Source organism: Canis lupus, chromosome 33, assembly GCF_003254725.2.
Source record: "Canis lupus dingo isolate Sandy chromosome 33, ASM325472v2, whole genome shotgun sequence".
Lineage (NCBI taxonomy): Eukaryota > Metazoa > Chordata > Mammalia > Carnivora > Canidae > Canis > Canis lupus.
Genome location: NC_064275.1, coordinates 30,132,589 through 30,149,805, shown reverse-complemented (window position 1 = coordinate 30,149,805; position 17,217 = coordinate 30,132,589). Strand labels below are relative to the sequence as shown.

The following is a 17,217-nucleotide window of genomic DNA, read 5'->3' as shown; positions in this document are numbered from 1 at the left end:
CACGTCGGGCTCCCTGCATGGAGCCTGCTTCTCCATCTGCCTGTGTCTCTGCCTCTTTCATGAATAAATAAAATATTAAAAAAAAAAAAAAAAAGACCAGGTTGTCCAGGAGCTTCATTGCTCCCTATGCCGCTTCCCTTCTTGCCCCTGCCAGTCTGGAAAAAGACCTACAGGTAAGCGTGCTTCCCTGTGTGGAGGGTGGGGAGTCAAGCTGGGGACTGCTGACACTCTGCAGCTCTGAGCCCCCGAGACCAGCGGGTGGGATGGAGACCAGGGCGGCAGGAAGGCCGGGATGGGCCAGGGGCCTCTGGCTCCTCACTGGCTGCCCCCAAGGAGAATCCAGAGTTGCCTCTGGTCTGGGAGGAGCGTCTGGCCTTTGCCAGAGCAGGGAGGGGGCAGGATGCCAAACCCGGCCTTTGGTCATTAGAAACGGTGGGGCTTCCGGCCTTGCAGGCTGATGCGGCATCAGAGCATAAGAATGAACGTTAGGAAGGTTTTTTTGTTTTGTTTTGTTTTGTTTTGAAGGCTTTATTTATTTATGCATGAGAGACACAGGCAGAGGGAGGAGCAGGCTCCATGCAGGGGGCCCGACGTGGGGCTTGATCCTGGGTCTCCAAGGTCACGCGCTGGGCTGCAGGGGACGCTGAACCGCTGAGCCACCCGGGCTGTCATTTTCTTTCATTTTTTAAGATTGTATTGATCTGCTCATGAGACACAGAGAGGGGCAGCGACGCAGGCCAGGGGGAAGCGGGCTGCACGCAGGGCCCCGACGCGGGGCTCGATCCCGGGTCCCGGATGCACGAGCCGAGCGAAGGCGGGCGTCCGGGTCCGCGGGCTCCACGGTGTCCTCGACGGTGCCCTCGACGGTGCCCTCGACGGTGCCCTCGACGGTGCACGCAGGCGGGGGGCGGAGGCCTCGCGGGCGGTCCTGGCGGGGTCGGAGCCTAGGCCTGGGCCTGGGCCGGGGCCGGGGCGCAGGCGCAGCGCTGTCCGCGGAGGGCGCACGTGCCGCGGCCGGGCAGGTGCGCGGCGTCCTTCGCGCGAGCCCCGGGGGCGGCTCAGGGCGGGGCGCCCGGGCCCCTGCGGCTCCGCGGCGGCGACCCCGGGCGCTCCCGCAGGTCGCGGCGCAGCTCCTGGGTGAAGGCGTCTCGGAAGCGGGCGGCGCGGCGGCCGAGGGAGCCCGCGGGCCCGGCCGCCAGGGCTCGGAGGCGCCGGGCCGCGTCCTGGCCGCGCAGCTGGGCCCGCAGGAGCGCGAAGGCCGTGAGCTGCGCCGCGCGCCGGATGGGCCTCGACTCCGACAGGCGCTCCACCAGCCGCGGGCTGTGCAGCAGGGCGGCCAGCAGCCGCCGCAGGACCATGGCGGGGCGGCCCGGACCCCGCAGCGCGCCGCTCTCGCTTCCGGCCGGCGACGCACGCCGCCGGACCGCGCCCCCCGCGTGACGGCGCTGCTGCTCCGGGATTGGGCCGCGCGGGCCGCCCGCCCTCCGCGCTCCCGCCGCTTCCGCTTCCGGCCTCCGCGCGCTTCCGCTTCCGCCACGGCCCCGGCGGCCTCGGCGTTCCGGGAGCGGCGGCGTCTGCGGGCGGCCCTCCGCACGATGTCCGGCGGCCTTCTGAAGGCGCTGCGCAGCGACTCCTACGTGGAGCTGAGCCAGTACCGGGACCAGCACTTCCGGGTGAGGGAGGCCGAGCGTCGGCTTCTCTGGTCTCGTTCTCCGGCCTCAGGAGACGCGAGGCGGGGCCGCGGCTGACGGGGCGTCGGGCTTGGGGGGGCGGCCCGACGGACGGCGGCCAGGCCTGGCTGCTGGGGCCCCGCGGACGGCCTGCGCCTGCGGCGTGTGGGCGGCGGCGAGGACGCCTGGGAGATGCTTGCGCTGGGAAAGGAGGCGCGCGCGGACGGTGGCTGTGAGGGGCGTTCGCGGCCGGCGGGGCGGGCGAAAGGACGTGGGGACGCCGCACTGAGGCCTACAATTTATGGGGCCGACTAGGGGCCCCGCGGTTAGCGCCGCCTGCAGCCCGGGGCGTGACCCCGGGGTCACGGATCCAGTCCCACGTCGGGCCCCCCCGCAGGGAGCCTGCTTCTCCCTCTGCCTGGGGCTCTGCCTCTCTGTCTCTCAGGAATAAGTAAATAAATCTTTAAAAATATATATACGTAGTTTATTAAGGTAGCTTTTTTTTTTTAACTTATTTATGATAGTCACAGAGAGAGCGAGGCAGAGACACAGGCAGAGGGAGAAGCAGGCTCCATGCACCGGGAGCCCGATGTGGGATTCGATCTCGGGTCCCCAGGATCGCGCCCTGGGCCAAAGGCAGGCGCCAAACCGCTGCGCCACCCAGGGATCCCTTAAGGTAGCTTTTTTGTGAAGATTTTGTTTATTTGGGAAACAGAGCACAAGAGGGGGAGGGCAGAGGGAGAGCGAGAAGCAGGCTCCCCGCTGAGCAGGGGCCCCAAGAGACCCCGGATTGTGACCTGAGGGCGCCCCGTCCCCCAAGGCCGCCGTTTTCCAAACGCGTACGTATGCCCAGCGGGGGTTTCACTTGGATCACTTTTTGCAGTTGTCACCACTTTAGGAAGTTACACATCACGACCATGTTGAGTTTCAGGCATCTTAGCAGAGTGAAACCGAAGGGTTTCAGCTTTCTGTTATTCACCTGCGCAGTCCAAGGCCCGTAGCGGTATTTAGATGGGAGTAAACCACCCCCCAGAGGGACGCCGAGTTCCCGGGAGACGCCCCCAGGCACCTGGGCCACAGTTGTCTTCAGCGATGGGCTGTCTGTCTGGATTACTCACATGTGTGGGAAAAGTGGAAGGAAAGAGAAGAGGCCTCCTGGTAACTCTAGTAAATCATTAGCAGCAGTGAGAGAAATAAGGTGAATCTACTTTATGCGTTGTCTCATTGCAAAGTCGTGAAAACTTGTTTTTAATGTAGAGTGACTCTTGCCCGTGGACCTGTTAAGGAACTACGGGATTGAGCATAAGGCTGGCTTGGGGGTGGAGGGGTGGGGTGAGACCGAGTTGGGCTTCCAGCTGCAACAACTGAGTAGCTGTATGACCTTGAACAAGCTGCTTAATTGTCCTAGGTGTAAAATAAGGTCAGTAAATTAGGACCCACCTCATTCACTGTTTTTTTTTTTTTTTTTTTTTAAGATTTTATCTATTTATTCATGAGAGACACACAGGCAGAGGGAGAAGCAGGCTTTCCTGCAGGGAGCCCGATATGGGACGTGATCCCAGGACTCCAGGATCATGCCCTGGGCGGAAGACAGGAGCTAAACCGCTGAGCCCCCCAGGGATCTCCAAATGCAATTTCATACATGGAATGTGGCTCCTTGATTCTCCTTAGAGGAAGACCTATCTATTTCTTGTGTATGAGATCTTTTATACTCATACTTTTAAAGATATTGAGAAGCAGGCTCCCCACTGAGCAGGGAGCCTGACATGGGGCCGTATCCCAGAACCCTGAGATCACAACCTGAGTCAGAGGCAGACGCTTAACCATCTGAGCCACCCAGGCGCCCGTGTATACATACTTTAAAAAAATAACTTGGAGCATACCTTTCACGTTGTTCTGTACCTTTTTTACTACGCTATCTCAGAGATGTTCCTTAGCACGTGAATGTACACTTTTCTTGGTGCTGCATAGTTTTGTATTTATTGACATACTATAATTTATTTCATCATTTTCCTTTTGATGTGAGTTTAGATGGTTTTCTCTATCCCTCCATTCTGCCGCTGAATGAGATCCGTTAATCTGAGCCGTGTGCAACAAAGCTTTCAGAGACAAGTAATGCAAAGTCTTGTTCTAAGAATGAAGATTATATACAGAGCAGTAAATGAAGAAGCGAGGCCTCTTGGGAAAGTGCTCTAGGGGCCTGCGTGGATCTATTCAGCTACTTTCCAAACTGGAATATACTGTATGGTTGATGTTAGAGCCTTAACCTGAGAGCATGTCAGTGGGTAGGCCTTCTATTTAGTTAGCATCTGTCCTCCCAATGTGGAGGCTAGAAGTGAAGGTCTGAGGATTACCAACTGGTTTCTGTGCATGTGTGTAAAATACCATACCTAGCCCATGATGAGCCCCGGGGGATTGTCAGTTGTATTCCTGTCTGTAGCTTCATCTTGTCTTCCAAATTAGGAAGCCTGTCAATGTAAGCTCTAGTTTTTAGTGATCACTACATTTTCTCCTAAATTCACAAAAATATATGAGCATCTAAACCATCTAAGCAGTTATTGTGAACATCCTCTATGAAAATATTATAAGGGATACTGTATCTCTGAAAATACATTTATTTTTCACTTTAAAAAAAGTCCTTTCTTAGTATATTGGTTCAAGGTTCAGAAGTTAAACTCGAGCACAAGAGGAGGTTCTGGTGCTGAGGATACCGAGTGTGCAGAGAAAAGGCATGCCCTTTTGCATGGCAGTATGGCACGGGAGGGGACCTACACGCAACATGACTCTTAAGCAGTGGCTTTCTCCTGAAAGCAGTCTGGACATGCATCTGGACATGCAGAAGTGCTTCATAGAATGTGACTACCTTTTTCTTTTTGGTAAAGGATTTGCGGTAGATTGGGATGATGAGAGAAGCTGATTCCCAAATCAGAATTAATTATACTTTTAGTCATCCTTGGGAATACTATTTAAGCAGGATTCTTCTTAGATTGTGTTGCTTAATTTTTTCTCTATTTGACATTCCAGGGTGACAATGAAGAACAGGAAAAATTACTGAAGAAGAGCTGTACATTGTATGTTGGAAATCTTTCCTTTTACACAACTGAGGAACAAATCTATGAACTCTTCAGCAAAAGTGGTGACATAAAGAAAATTATTATGGGCTTGGATAAGATGAAGAAAACAGCATGTGGGTTCTGCTTTGTGGAGTATCCTTCCTGTGTGTCTGGCTTAGCCATTGTATGAGGGTGGGGCCAGAAGTGGCTAGTCACCTGTTTAAAAAAATGAGTGAGGCCATCTAATCAGTGTCCCTATCCTCTCCCTCTCCTTCCTTCATCTGTCTCTTACCTTCTGCCCCATGTGTCTACACTCTTGTGTTGTGAAAGCTAATATTTATATTCTGTTCTGAACTCCATGCTTGGTTTATTATTGATTCTTTAAGAAACGGTGTTTTGAAAATGTATGTTCATGATATTTATAGAAGTACAAAAGGGTTTAGTGAAAACAAAATCTCTGTACCTTTCTAAACCTAGATAGTTACCAGTCTCGGTATCTTTCCAGAAGTGATCCTATGGATGCGTGGTGGCATAGTACATGCACGGTTTTTTCCCCATCTTGGAGATTGTTTTATGTTAGCATGTGTAGGTCTACCTATTTTTTTAAATGGCTGTATGGTATTTCATTACGTAGATGTATACAGCTTGATTTTTTTTTTTTTTTTTTACAGCTTGATTTTATATAAGGTCAAAACCAAACTATTCTCTCCCTGGAAATTCTGTAAATATTAGACCTGGATTTTTTGTTTGGGGCTTTTTTCTCCTGATATTTTTTTTGGCCATATTGTTTTATATTTTGAGAGATTTCCCAGACCTCATCTGACATGTTTAAAAATTGGGGGGGGTGCCCAAATTACCTGGATATTTGGGGGGGAGAAGGTTGTATTTGTGCTGTAAATTTTCCTTTAATGTCTGGATTTCCTATCGTAGTTAGGGAAAAGAAAACTAACTTGAGGGCCCTGGGCAGATCTCTCAAGTTGCTGCCTTGCCTTTGGGATATGTGGTTTTCCCAGATGCCAGAATGAAAAGAGATTCTATTTTGACTTATTAACATTGAAGACACTGCTATATGGGGTTCCTCTAGACTTCTCAAAACTCTGTCATTTATTTTTATTTGCTTGGGTCTAAGTGCATTTTTGCTAGCAGGTTGTCTTCCCACATACAGACCTTTAATTTAACCCTATTTGCTGGGACGCCTGGTGGCTCAGCGGCTGTCTGCCTTCGGCTCAGGGTGTGACCCCGGGGTCCCAGGATCGAGTCTCACATCAGACTCCCTGCATGCAGCCTGCTTCTCCCTCTGCCTGTGTCTCTGCCTCTCTCTGTGTTTCTCATGAATAAATAAATAAGGTCTTTAAACAAAAACAAACAAATCCTATTTGCTGTCTCACACCTTCGTCATCAATTTTGAATTAAAAGCCTCATCTCATGCACTTGTTTTCTTCTTCTTTAAGCACCTTGAAGAATATTTCAAACTGACTTTGTGTTATAAAACGGTTGACACTCTGACATGGCGTTTCTTGAATCTCTAGTTTGCTGATGGCCTCTTTTATTCTTTGGGTATTTGTACCTATTCTGTCATTTTACTGGGGTCTGGAAAAGGAAACCAGAAATGTGTTTGCTCTGTCAGCTTGAACTGGAAGCCCTACTTTCGAACCTATTCCAGACTTTGGATTTTGATGTGTGATTTCTGGGCTCTGCAAGCTTCTTCCATTTTCCCTTCAGACACAGGGAACAAGAGTGCCCAGATTTTACCTTTGCCTCAGGTGGCAATAAGATAAACTTTCACAGGGTACAGAGAGAACGGTGAGAATACAAAAAGCAAAGGAAATCTGCCTTTTAGGTAATAGTCTCTGAGAACTGGAATGCTTGCTTTTGCATTTGTCTTGTGTGTCAGAGATCCACAATCATAATAGCAAATGGTTGCCAAAAGAAAGGCTGCCATTGCTAGTGTTTTTTTCTTTGCCTTTTTATCGTGTCATTCATCCAGCAAAAAATTATTAAATGCCTATTGCGTGCTACGTATTGTGTAGGTGTTGGGGCACTGGAATTTCAGCAAGTGCTTCCCTACCTGTGTAATTGAAGACATAGGGGAAAAAATCTAGATCCGCATTTCCCTGAACCCAGCTAATGATCACAATTGCTTATGGAGTTTTTTTTTTCTTAATATCACCCCAAAGAAAGATGGAGCGGATCTAGTTAAATGGGTTTGAGAACAATTAACCTGAGTGACATGATACTCTTTCCTTTTAATGAACTGCAATGGCAATTCCATATGCACTGTAACTTTCTTTTTTTATTAAGGTTATTGAATATACAGTTCAAATTTGGATGCTTTTGTTTCCTTGGATAAGAAGTTTGCAGTTTGTGCTCTAAACATATTTATATTTTACAAGATTGCTGAGGAAAATCACAGTCAGCAGCCATGGATAAATCATAGTTGACTCCGTCAGTGCCTCCAGACCAACCTCAAACAGGCTTGTGCAAACCCGAGTTACTGTCCTTGAAATCCATCTGGTTGGGTTCTTTTTTGTACTCTTTCTTATTGCAGCTTCATTGAGATGTTGCTTCCTGTATTTCCAACAATGTTTGGAGAAATGCTATATAGTGTTCCTTAATACCTACACTTAAGATACTACTCGAGAGCAGATGCAGAAAATGCCATGAGGTACATAAATGGAACTCGTCTGGATGACCGGATCATTCGCACAGACTGGGACGCAGGCTTTAAGGAGGGCAGGCAGTATGGCCGTGGGCGATCTGGGGGCCAGGTATGCAGGAAGGTTCTCTTGGCTCAGTCTTTGCCTGGTGTTTCAGTCCTAGTGACTACGACTTTGTCAATGTGTGTTTGCTCTTTTAGAAAATAATTTTGTGCCTGTAACCCTGGCTTGAGGTGAATCTGAAAACTACCCATTAGGATTGGTAAATTATAGATTCTGTACATTTTCATAAGCAACCATTATTGGACTTCTGCTAGAGGCTTTGCACCTGCAAGTGTCTAAAACTAAAGGAAAATGCACTGAAATTGAAATAAGTTTTAAGTTTCTATTTTAAAATAGCCCAACTTAAGTACTTATTTTTTGGAATATGCTACTTTTGAATGCTGGTATGAGCATGATGTATGGTAAAAACAAACAAAAAACCCCACTAGTAGGGGCACCTGGCTGCCTCAGGTGGTAGACCATGTGACTCTTGACCTCAGGGGTCACGAGTTCAAACCCCATGTAGTTTTATTATTAAGTAAGCAAAAGCATTAGGTCGTCTTAGATAATTCTGTAAAGTAGTTGAGCTTTATGTCCATTGCTCAAAAAAATGTTATGTCCTGCTTGCATGTTTTCATTATGACATCTGAAAAGGCTAAACAGTTTGCCTGCTGGTGTGTTTGTGGGAGGCATGTCCATTACACCAGTCATCTCTATAATGTAACTTATGTTCTTTTCAATTAAGGTACGAGATGAGTATCGGCAGGACTATGACGCTGGGAGAGGCGGCTATGGAAAACTGGCCCAAAACCAGTGAGTGGTGAGAGCCCCATCATGAAAACTCACTTCTTTGGCCTGTTGAATTTGCCATGCATTACCCAAGGTCTGCGAGCCTGCCCATTTCTGCCATGCTTTGATCAAGGTCTCTATTGAGCTGGAAGCCTTTTCATGGTTTTCCTTTGAAAACTATTAAAGGACAGAATTCAAAAGAATGCCTTTATTCTGTAGTCTTAGAATCTTGGCTGTAGGTCAGATTACTAGAATGATTTTATGTTACCAGGTCAGAATTTGTGCATCATGGCAACAGATTCGATCTATTGGCCCAAAACCCTATGCTTCTTTTAGGAAGATAGGAAATTTTTAAAATTGATAGTTGGTTCATGGTCTTAATTGGGACCTTAAAATTTGTGTTTGCAGGAGATAAAATATAAGTGAGGTTTTGCTATGTTGTATAGCTTTGCTCTAAATTAGATGTTTGACAACTATTTGTTTTCTGTGTTGAGTTCTAATCTCTGATGGCAAACTTATGAGTCAAGGGAACTTCCTAAATTGTTGGTGCAAAAGTAATTAAGCCTTAGACTGTGCCAGGAGGTACCACCAGCTTATGTGTTTTATGTATTAGGACTTGGATTTACTCTATACATTTTCAAAAGATGTGTTGTACCTAAAAATTCATTGTCGGAGTGATCTTAGGAATGGACTAGGTTTAAAAAGAGCTTGAAGATCAGAATACTTAACGAGAACAATCAGAATTGCTTCCCGCAGGAAAGGTGTCTTAGCCAATTCTCATCTGAACTCTGTCTTGTTTTTTCCCTATTTGTGCTGAGTTTTGGAGCCTGGATAGTGAGCTACTTGTCTTTACAGAGAAGGGGTCTACCAAATTTATTATGCATTTGTAAGCAAAAGGTGATTTTTCTAATACTAAACTAATTTAGTCTAATGTAATTTTCTCTTACATAAGTGAGATTTTTTTTCATCTAGCAACAGATTATCTCCTAACTTCCACTAGAATCTCAGTGTGAACATCTTTCACGTTACAGTAAGTATAGGTTCCCTCATTAAGTTCAAGCTGATTATTTGGATTATTAAGAGCTATAACTAGTTTTAAGTGCTTAGGAAAGAACCATTTGCAGATGTTTAATGAGGACAATCATTGTGACATAAAAATTCTTTTACACTAGTTTGAATTAATTTATTTTATAATTTTGTAGTAAAATAGAACTCCAATTTCTGCAGGCCTTAAAACTACAGACAGTGGTTCCTGTTTGAATTGTCAGACCAAATTATTGTCTCTCCTCATTATCTCAACCTATAAGAGACATTAGAACTCTTACTCTTAATTATTTATTAGTAATAAGGTACAGATTTTGATATGAATGTGGTAGCTACTAGCAGTGCTCAGAAAATTGAGCCATCATTGCAGAAAATGCTGTTGGGTAGTGTTATTTAAGAGTAGGCTGCTTAGCATCCATCTGAGAAACTACTCAACCAAACAGTACATGTTATTCAAGAGAACACACAAGTTTATAAAGGCATTTAGTTTATTTTTCAAAAAAATATTTTTGCTAGAAGGTTTGAGTAATTTTACATGATCACAATCTTTAAATAAATTCTTTTTCTGACCAAAAGGTACCATTTAAGTGAACAGCTTATCTAGGCCTGCCATTGTAACACTCGAATACAATTAGCATTTCTCTGATGGTGTATTCCCTAGGTCTTAAGGCAGAGCCTCGTATATAATAAAAGCAGGTGCTTTACAACTGCTGATTAGTTCGGTTTCTTAAACATAATTAAGCAGAGCAGGTAGTCAGTATGGTAGTCAGTATATTACCACGCCTGAAGGTTCTGATTCGCCCAGAGCTCTCCCAGTCAGCCCTTCTGACCCAGGGAAGCAGTGAACCAAGACTGCAGAGAAAAAGGGCAGCTCCTAGACTAGTGCTGCTGTGTCCCAGTTAGGGCTGTAGTTTTGTTCCAACTATGAATCCAAGATGACTGGTCTCACGCATATTCCGTAAGTAGAAAATACAATGCAAAACCAAAAAGTGACTTGGGGATTTGGGGCAGTAACTGCTGCTTTTTCCCTTAAGGGACCTCAACTAAAAGTTGAATTAAATCCACATTGCTATATATGTAACATAAGGACAAATCACTGGAAAGAAGTTTGTTGATGGACAGGACTGGGCACAGCTTGAAGGCACATCATAAGCAGCTTTTAGTTTGTACAAGGCCTGCACTTAACCCCAAAAGCCTGCCCATCTTGTGGGCACCCAAACAATTCAGTGCCAAGCTAGTGACAAAACAATGCCCACCCTCTTCCACCAGCAGCCCAGACTACATTTCAAAAATGTCTTTGCTACAAGGAAGCAGATGTTGCAAACATTAGGATAAAGGCCCTTCTGATGTAGGACTTGGGCTAAATAGAAGTTTACACCTAATCACAAGAGTAGGGGGGAAAGCGACTGTGTGCTAAAACCAAGTTTCATGAACAGAAGAAACATTTGAACCAGATGTCTTCAAATATTTGACATGTAGGGAAAAGCATACTAGACAACGCACCTCAAGGTGCCCTATCAAACCAGAAGTGAAAAGGGAAGCTGGACAGTTTAGTTACCTCTGTGCACCCCTGCTTGACTCAGCACTGAGAGGGCGACCATTTCTATTTCTCAGACTGGCGGAAACGGCAAGTCAAGTTTTGGGCATGAAAATTCAGAACACAGTTCTGGTCTTTCCTCCATGCCTGGTTCTGTCAGTGAGGAAGGGAGATGGACCTCTAAAATTAAGACATTGTGAATCCACAGTCTAGTTATACTAGCCACTTGGTGTAACTACTTGCCTCCCCACAAAAGTTAGGCAAATGTCTTACATGTAGATCTGAAAAAAAAAAAAAAATTCATTTGCGTAATCATGTCGGAAAACCTCAAGAATATCTCCCCACTTAAACTGTCATCTTTGCTCATAATGCTGACACAACCCTAACTGTAGCAGCATACAGTGCCTCTGATCTCAGGCCTTTTAGTGACTTGAAGCACAGTAGGAAATACTGACCTGGCTTTACAGTAAGTCCAGAAGACTCTGGAGAGTGCTGGGGCTTTCTACATGTAAACACTGGTATGGGTGCTTGGAATGTCTGGGGATGGGAACCCTGCGTGTAAACATGTTCTGACTCTACCCTCAACCACTGGCAACCTTACCTTATGGCCAAATTAAACTGCACGTTTAGCTTTTTATTTTCAATACCCCACACCTAACCAGGCATACGTCTAAGTATGTTGTCATTTACTGGGTATTCTGTGTAAGCGTCGTGAGATTCTTACATACACCTTTGTACTTTTTTCTACCTCGGTTCAGAAAAGATAATTGGGTAATTTAATATGCATCCTTCCTCATTTCCTTTCTTTTCAAATATCACAAAAGGCTAGAATAAAGATGCAAGGTCCATTACTTCAGTCCTAATGCAGCTAAAAGCATCAGGACAGGGTCACTTCTGCTTTACCCCAGAAGATGAGGTTGATAGAAGTGAAAAAAGGACTCCAGCACTGGAGTCTGAGGGCTGGGCAGGAGAGGCCAAATGAGGAGCCCCACATGCTGCCGAGATCACTAGAGGTAAGAGCAAAAAACCTCGAATAACATCTGCTGTGTGCTCCTATGCTGTCAAGTCTTGTTACTCTTCCTCTTCTCTCCTCCCCCACCCATCTGCAAAAGACCTGGTCAGTCTTCAGGTTTGAAAATTTATATTTTAAACACCCTTGGGGGGAAAATAGGTGTTTGGCAAATCTTAATTTCTTCCAAGGGGAGGCCACACGACGGTAGTGACAACCTGTAAATTATTCTTAGGAAGGCTGAATTCTCAGATGTTCGACCACTAGCTTGATGGATATTAATGTTTTTAATGGGCCAAAGCCAAAAAATCCAGAGAATTCAGTGTTCCAGCAAAAGCCTTTTGTAAGATGATCAAAGTTTCTCATGTGTTCATATAACTAGCCCCAAAGTTGTCTTTTTCTCACACCTTAACTCCTCTCAAAGTAGGCACTGCGCTTATAAGTGTGCCCTCTATAAATGGAACACAGTAGTCAAGTTTTGACCACTATCTTCTCACCCCTCAAAAGGAATGCAACTCATTCTGCAAGACTCACTTGGAGAGGGAAGTCAGTGAAAGGTGCAGCAGGTAAAACAGGACTGGCTTTGTCAAAACCACCACTCCTAGCTACCCTTTATGCCCCAGGGAACAACTATCATTCTCAGAGTTATATTGTATTGAAAACATTCTGCACTTTTAGGTTCTGGGATTAAATTTTAAACCTGTATTCAGTTCATGTCTAACTAAGTTTCAAAAGCCGCACCAAATCTACTAGGCTTTTTTTTTGTTTTTTTGTTTTTGTTTTTTAATACTCTGCACTGCATGCTCTGTCTATATGCATGCGTTTGGATAATAAATATTAAATATGGGGGGAAACACAGAATCCATAAAATTAAAAATGAAACCAAACTGAACATTAAAAAATAGTACACGGTAGCTAGAGAAATGAATAGGGCAAAAAAACAAATTTGAGGTAACAATAGTGGCCCAACACCACTGATCTGAAATATCTGTAAAAATTCAAATAAGTGTTTGGAGATTCAAGTAACAAACCATCTGCTTCAACTTGGTCAGACCTCCCAGAGTCCCTGCTGAGTTTCAGTCCATGAGCCGGCACTCACACAGCTCCTTGTAAATCCTCTTCCGCACTCGGGGCATGTCCTCTTGGGAAAACTGGAAAGGCTGCTCTAAGGCGAGGCACTTGCAGTACTGTAAAAGTCCCAGAAACGCTTAAGTGGCATGTGGAGCTATGAAGCAGCCCACTGTATTTTCCCAGATGCAAACCTAATAGACCAGGCTCTAAGGTAAAGTTTTAAAGTTCGGTTGTAAGACACGTTGCTTTAAAACATTTACCTCCAAATCATAGTCCCCTTTCCAGGTAAGTATACGGCTTGGGGTCTCCCCTCTTTCCCAACACAATACTGAGAAGCAGAAACTGATGAAGAGGCTCCAATTCTAAAGCTGTAACGGCAGCTAGACCTAAGGTCTTTAGGGGAGAACCTCTGTTTGCAAACCCCAGGCATTCCTGAGTCAGAGGAATGAGCCCATCTTTCATGATCTGCAAATCTCTAAGCTCGTGGGTTATATACAATTTCCTTCATAAATATAATGTCTAATAAAATTTTTCACATTAGCCCTTTTTTTGGACCATTAAGAGAACGCACAGCAAGAGCAGTTTTTGAATGTGGCCCTTATTTAAAATGTAATTAGTTTTTACTCTGTAGTTAAAGACCACCTGCCACTTTAAGAAAATATAGTTAGTTCTGCAGTACCAAAGGTCTTCAGTACACAGAGATTCAGGTCAGTCTCTGGTGTGCCTTACTAACAACCTTTGATAAGACGTGGATACCAGTTGTTCATTGTTGGCTTTAGAAGAAAGTACAAAAGCTACAGCTCCCCAGCAGCAAAGGAAGGGAAATAGACTTAATCTGTTTCTAGTGCCAGGTACATACACCACAGGGGGTCCCATCTGTCTAAGCCCACCAAACCTAATCCACACATTCTAAAGTCTGGGAAAACAGGTTTCTCTTTACCTGGAGCACAAAGACTCCACAGTCACTGTCATTTTTCTGTTGTGGAATACACTAAGGAGAAAAACAAAAGGACTGTTAAAATAAGACCCAAGTACTTGTCTTCATGTAATCTGTTTTTATGGAAATATGAGCAAGAGACCAGAAGTCTGTCTCTGTCCACGACAGCTGGTGTACTGGTATATACCTCTGGTACTTAAAGTGGGATTTTATGGAGGCATCTAGCCACATCAAAAGAGCAAGCAACCAACTGTAATTGATAGAACATTTTGCCTAAATGGCAGAAAATAGGCAATCAAAATCCTAATTTAAAACTTCCATTTGGATAACTAGTTTTGATGTCAGATTATAGACCAGAATCAAAATGGAATTGTGAATCAGAAAGCATATGCCTGGACTCTGATTACTTACTAACAATCCTGCTTAGCAGTCTGCTTTTCCTCTCCTACTACACAACTCTTACTCTTTGAAAGAAATCCTAAAGATAAGCAGTATTTTCCAAAAGAACTGGTTATGTATCCTGCCTAAAGTGGGAATATGAATGCTGACTAAATTTAGAATATCTGGGTATTCTAGTTGAGTAAATTTAGAAAATTTACAAGTTCAATTCTGGTTTGAACTAAAAGACAACTGTAGCATTTGGTGTAGTTCAAGGATGAACAGATCTGGTCCTTTTGGGTTTGGGTTAAAGTTTGTTTCAAGACTGCCTCTTTAAGGTTTGTGTTCAGTGGTCCAAAAAGACCTGAGTTCAAGGACCTGATTCTAGCAATAGTTTTGGTAGCCTTGGGAGAAGGTCACACCTAGGCTTTGGTTTTCTCATCTATAGAAAAGATGATGCTCATCCCTAAATGACCTGCCTACCTCACAGATTCTAAGGATGAGATGAGATCACACTTAGAAGCACACTTTGAAAACAATAAAGCAGTGACCATAAAATAGGACCCTGGTAATCTGTGACACCAGTGAGAAAATGTGCCTGGGCACTCCCCCCCACATACAGCCTAAGTGTCTACAGGGCAAACATGGTGCTGCTTTCAGGCTGAAACACTCGCCCAGTACACTTGCTCCCTTAGTGGATCCAAATGGTCATTTCAGCATTTCTCTGGGTCTTTGTGGTTCATCTGGAAATAAGAGGCAAGAGGCAGGTGCCACCAAAAGAAAAAAAGTTACATATCTTTTTTCCCCACTGTAACAACCATATCATTAGCAGCTGCCCCAAGGATGAAATGAGTGAATTGGTTTTCCACAAGCACTAGGAAACTAAACAGATGATCGATAACTAAATGGAGGTTTATTCTAAGCCTGCCTGTGGCCTCCAGACACTCACCGGTATCTCCATAACCAGTCTTTGAAGCTTTGAAGCATACTTCTAAATGCTTCTATACACCCACCCCTGAAGTGATTCCATCCCCTTGACATGCCTGAGTTTTCATTTTTATCACATACTTACTTACCTTTGTAACAGCAGTCTGCCAACCCTGAAGAAATTCAGGTCTATTTTTTTCTCTGGCTTCAGTCAGCAAATACTTTCTTATATTCTGGTTAAAAAGAAACCACAACACAGATGCTGTGTTCCATCAGTTGGTGAAAAATGGAACCTGCCCACAGCAGATAGAAGCAAAGGAGGAGGCTGTGGTCCCACCATTGGGCAAAGTCTGCATTAAAGAGTTTAAAGCTGGAACTTTATTTCTGACCTTTTGCTTCATAGTGTTAAGGACTCAGACCTTCTATACTCAGGTATGCACTCAGGCTATGGACAATCCATGTTTTAATTAGAACTTTTTATAAGATGGTCAGGCTTTTCCAGCAGTAAGCCAACTTGCTGAATTTGAAATTTAAATAAATATTGGCAAGACAAAAAGAAAATCTTGATTACTGTCAATGCTCAATACAAAGGAGGAACCCAGATCAGAAATCGGTAACTGGAACTAAATAAAAAACATTCCAGCCTTAGATATACTCTGTATTTTGAGGGCTGTAGGTAAAGGTATCATGCAGTTTCTAGAGAGTTCTACCACGACCCATTCTGGATACTAAATGCAGTCAAGTCCCCTGCTGAAATTTACCAGGATGAAGCCTATCAGACTTTAAGATTTTCCTTTATGCCCTCTACTTCTTTGCCTATCTCTGCATCTCTTCCAAGGGTGAAGTCAGAGGTGATAGGACTTAAACTAACCCCCACTGAAGATGGAGAAGAAGTATGTTTATATATACAACTGTGTGTTTATACACACACCCACACATATTACACTGCATCATTCTGCAACTTGCCTTTTAAAATCCAATGTCTTTGAGATCTTCCATTTTAGGACATGGAAATCTACATCCTTTTTAACTGCTATGGTCAGTTTAATAGTATGAGTATACTATAGTATACTTAGCTATTCTGTTGGTAGAGCTAAATTTAGGTGGTTTTGATTTTTTCCTATCAGGAATACTGCAGCGAGCATCCTGGTGCATGCCCTATCACTTTGCACATACACTTAAAAGTATTTTTATGGAATATATGCCAAGAAATAGAACTGGCATGCAATTTTTTTTTTTTTTTTTTTTGAGTAGGCTCCAACATGGGGCTTGAACTCGTGACCCTGAGATTAAGAGTGCATACTCCACCGACTGAGCCAGCCAGGCACACCTAGGACGTACATCTTTTATAAACTTGTAAACTGACCAGAATTAGAACTGACCAGAATTTTAACCACCCCCCCCCCCAATTTACTAACTCCCCCAAGTTACTATGTCACTTCATAAGCTCCATCAGAAAATACAAAAGCTGGTTTCCTTATACCCACATAAACGTGAATACCATACAAAAATGGAGTCCTGATAGTTTCAAATTGCATTTCCCATATTTTTGGTAAGACTGAGCATCTCTCCACATGTTGGAAGGTCACTTGCATTTTCCCTAAAACTTAGTTTAACTTTTATCCATTTCTATTAAATCATTTTTATTCATTGGTAGGAGTTCTTTATATATTCTGGATAGTGATTATTATATGTCACAAACATGTTCTTCAAGTCTACCCTTATCTTTGAACTTTATGGCATACAGAAGTTTTAAATCATGATACGGTCCAATTCAGTCTGTTCCTTTAGGTCTTTTTTTGCCCTTATGGTTCTGTGTAATTAGTCCTTCCCTAATCTAAGAACTTAACATTTTCTGTACTTTATATTTAAGTCATTATTTTATGTGGCATTTGTTCTTATAAACAGTATGAAGGAGCTGTATTTTACTTTTCCAAATGACAGCTGCTTTTCACAATGGCACATATTGAATAGCCTATCTTTTCCCAACTTTATCTTGTATCAGGTTCCCTCATATACATGAGTTATTTCTACATTCTCTGTGCTGTTCCTCCACTCTACTTGTCTATGCTAATAAGTGTACAGTTTTAATTATTAAAACTG

At 44.1% G+C, this 17,217-nt stretch overlaps 3 protein-coding genes across 21 annotated transcripts in view; 1 reads left to right on the top strand and 2 right to left on the bottom strand.

The window, feature by feature from the left end:
* Nucleotides 1–809: 809 nt before the first annotated feature.
* Nucleotides 810–1,412, bottom strand: NCBP2AS2 (NCBP2 antisense 2 (head to head)). The gene has a single exon (XM_035710023.2). The coding sequence runs from the start codon at nucleotides 1,356–1,358 to the stop codon at nucleotides 1,059–1,061; it is 300 nt and encodes a 99-aa protein (XP_035565916.2). The 5' UTR covers nucleotides 1,359–1,412; the 3' UTR covers nucleotides 810–1,058.
* A 90-nt stretch (nucleotides 1,413–1,502) lies between these two features.
* Nucleotides 1,503–17,217, top strand: part of NCBP2 (nuclear cap binding protein subunit 2) — a 32,449-nt gene continuing 16,734 nt past the window's right edge. For 3 of the 9 annotated variants that reach the window (XR_003146571.3, XM_035709908.2, XM_025473880.3), the window contains exons 1-4: nucleotides 1,513–1,673; nucleotides 4,695–4,876; nucleotides 7,353–7,491; nucleotides 8,168–8,242. Coding sequence is in view for 6 of the 9 variants with exons in the window: in XM_035709908.2 (XP_035565801.1) it covers nucleotides 1,596–1,673; nucleotides 4,695–4,876; nucleotides 7,353–7,491; nucleotides 8,168–8,239 (471 nt within the window). In the remaining 3 variants the exon portion in view is untranslated. Of the gene's footprint in view, nucleotides 1,674–4,694; nucleotides 4,877–7,352; nucleotides 7,492–8,167; nucleotides 8,415–9,183; nucleotides 9,242–17,217 lie in introns of those variants that run through there. The other 6 variants (XR_004811565.2, XM_035709907.2, XR_003146566.3 and 3 more) reach the window with 4 other exon arrangements.
* SENP5 (SUMO specific peptidase 5) overlaps nucleotides 9,073–17,217 on the bottom strand; it is a 59,195-nt gene continuing 51,050 nt past the window's right edge. For 5 of the 11 annotated variants that reach the window (XM_049105573.1, XM_049105579.1, XM_049105571.1 and 2 more), the window contains 4 exons: nucleotides 15,264–15,347; nucleotides 13,813–13,863; nucleotides 12,901–12,988; nucleotides 9,073–11,073 (listed from right to left, as the gene is read on the bottom strand). In XM_049105573.1, coding sequence (XP_048961530.1) covers nucleotides 11,006–11,073; nucleotides 12,901–12,988; nucleotides 13,813–13,863; nucleotides 15,264–15,347 — 291 coding nt within the window. In that variant the 3' untranslated portion in view covers nucleotides 9,073–11,005. Of the gene's footprint in view, nucleotides 12,989–13,812; nucleotides 13,864–15,263; nucleotides 15,348–17,217 lie in introns of all 11 variants that reach the window. The other 6 variants (XM_049105574.1, XM_025473676.3, XM_049105580.1 and 3 more) reach the window with 3 other exon arrangements.

Excerpts from the sequence above, each read along its gene's own strand:
- NCBP2AS2 (XM_035710023.2), bottom strand. The coding sequence starts at position 1,358 with ATGGTCCTGCGGCGGCTGCTGGCCGCCCTGCTGCACAGCCCGCGGCTG.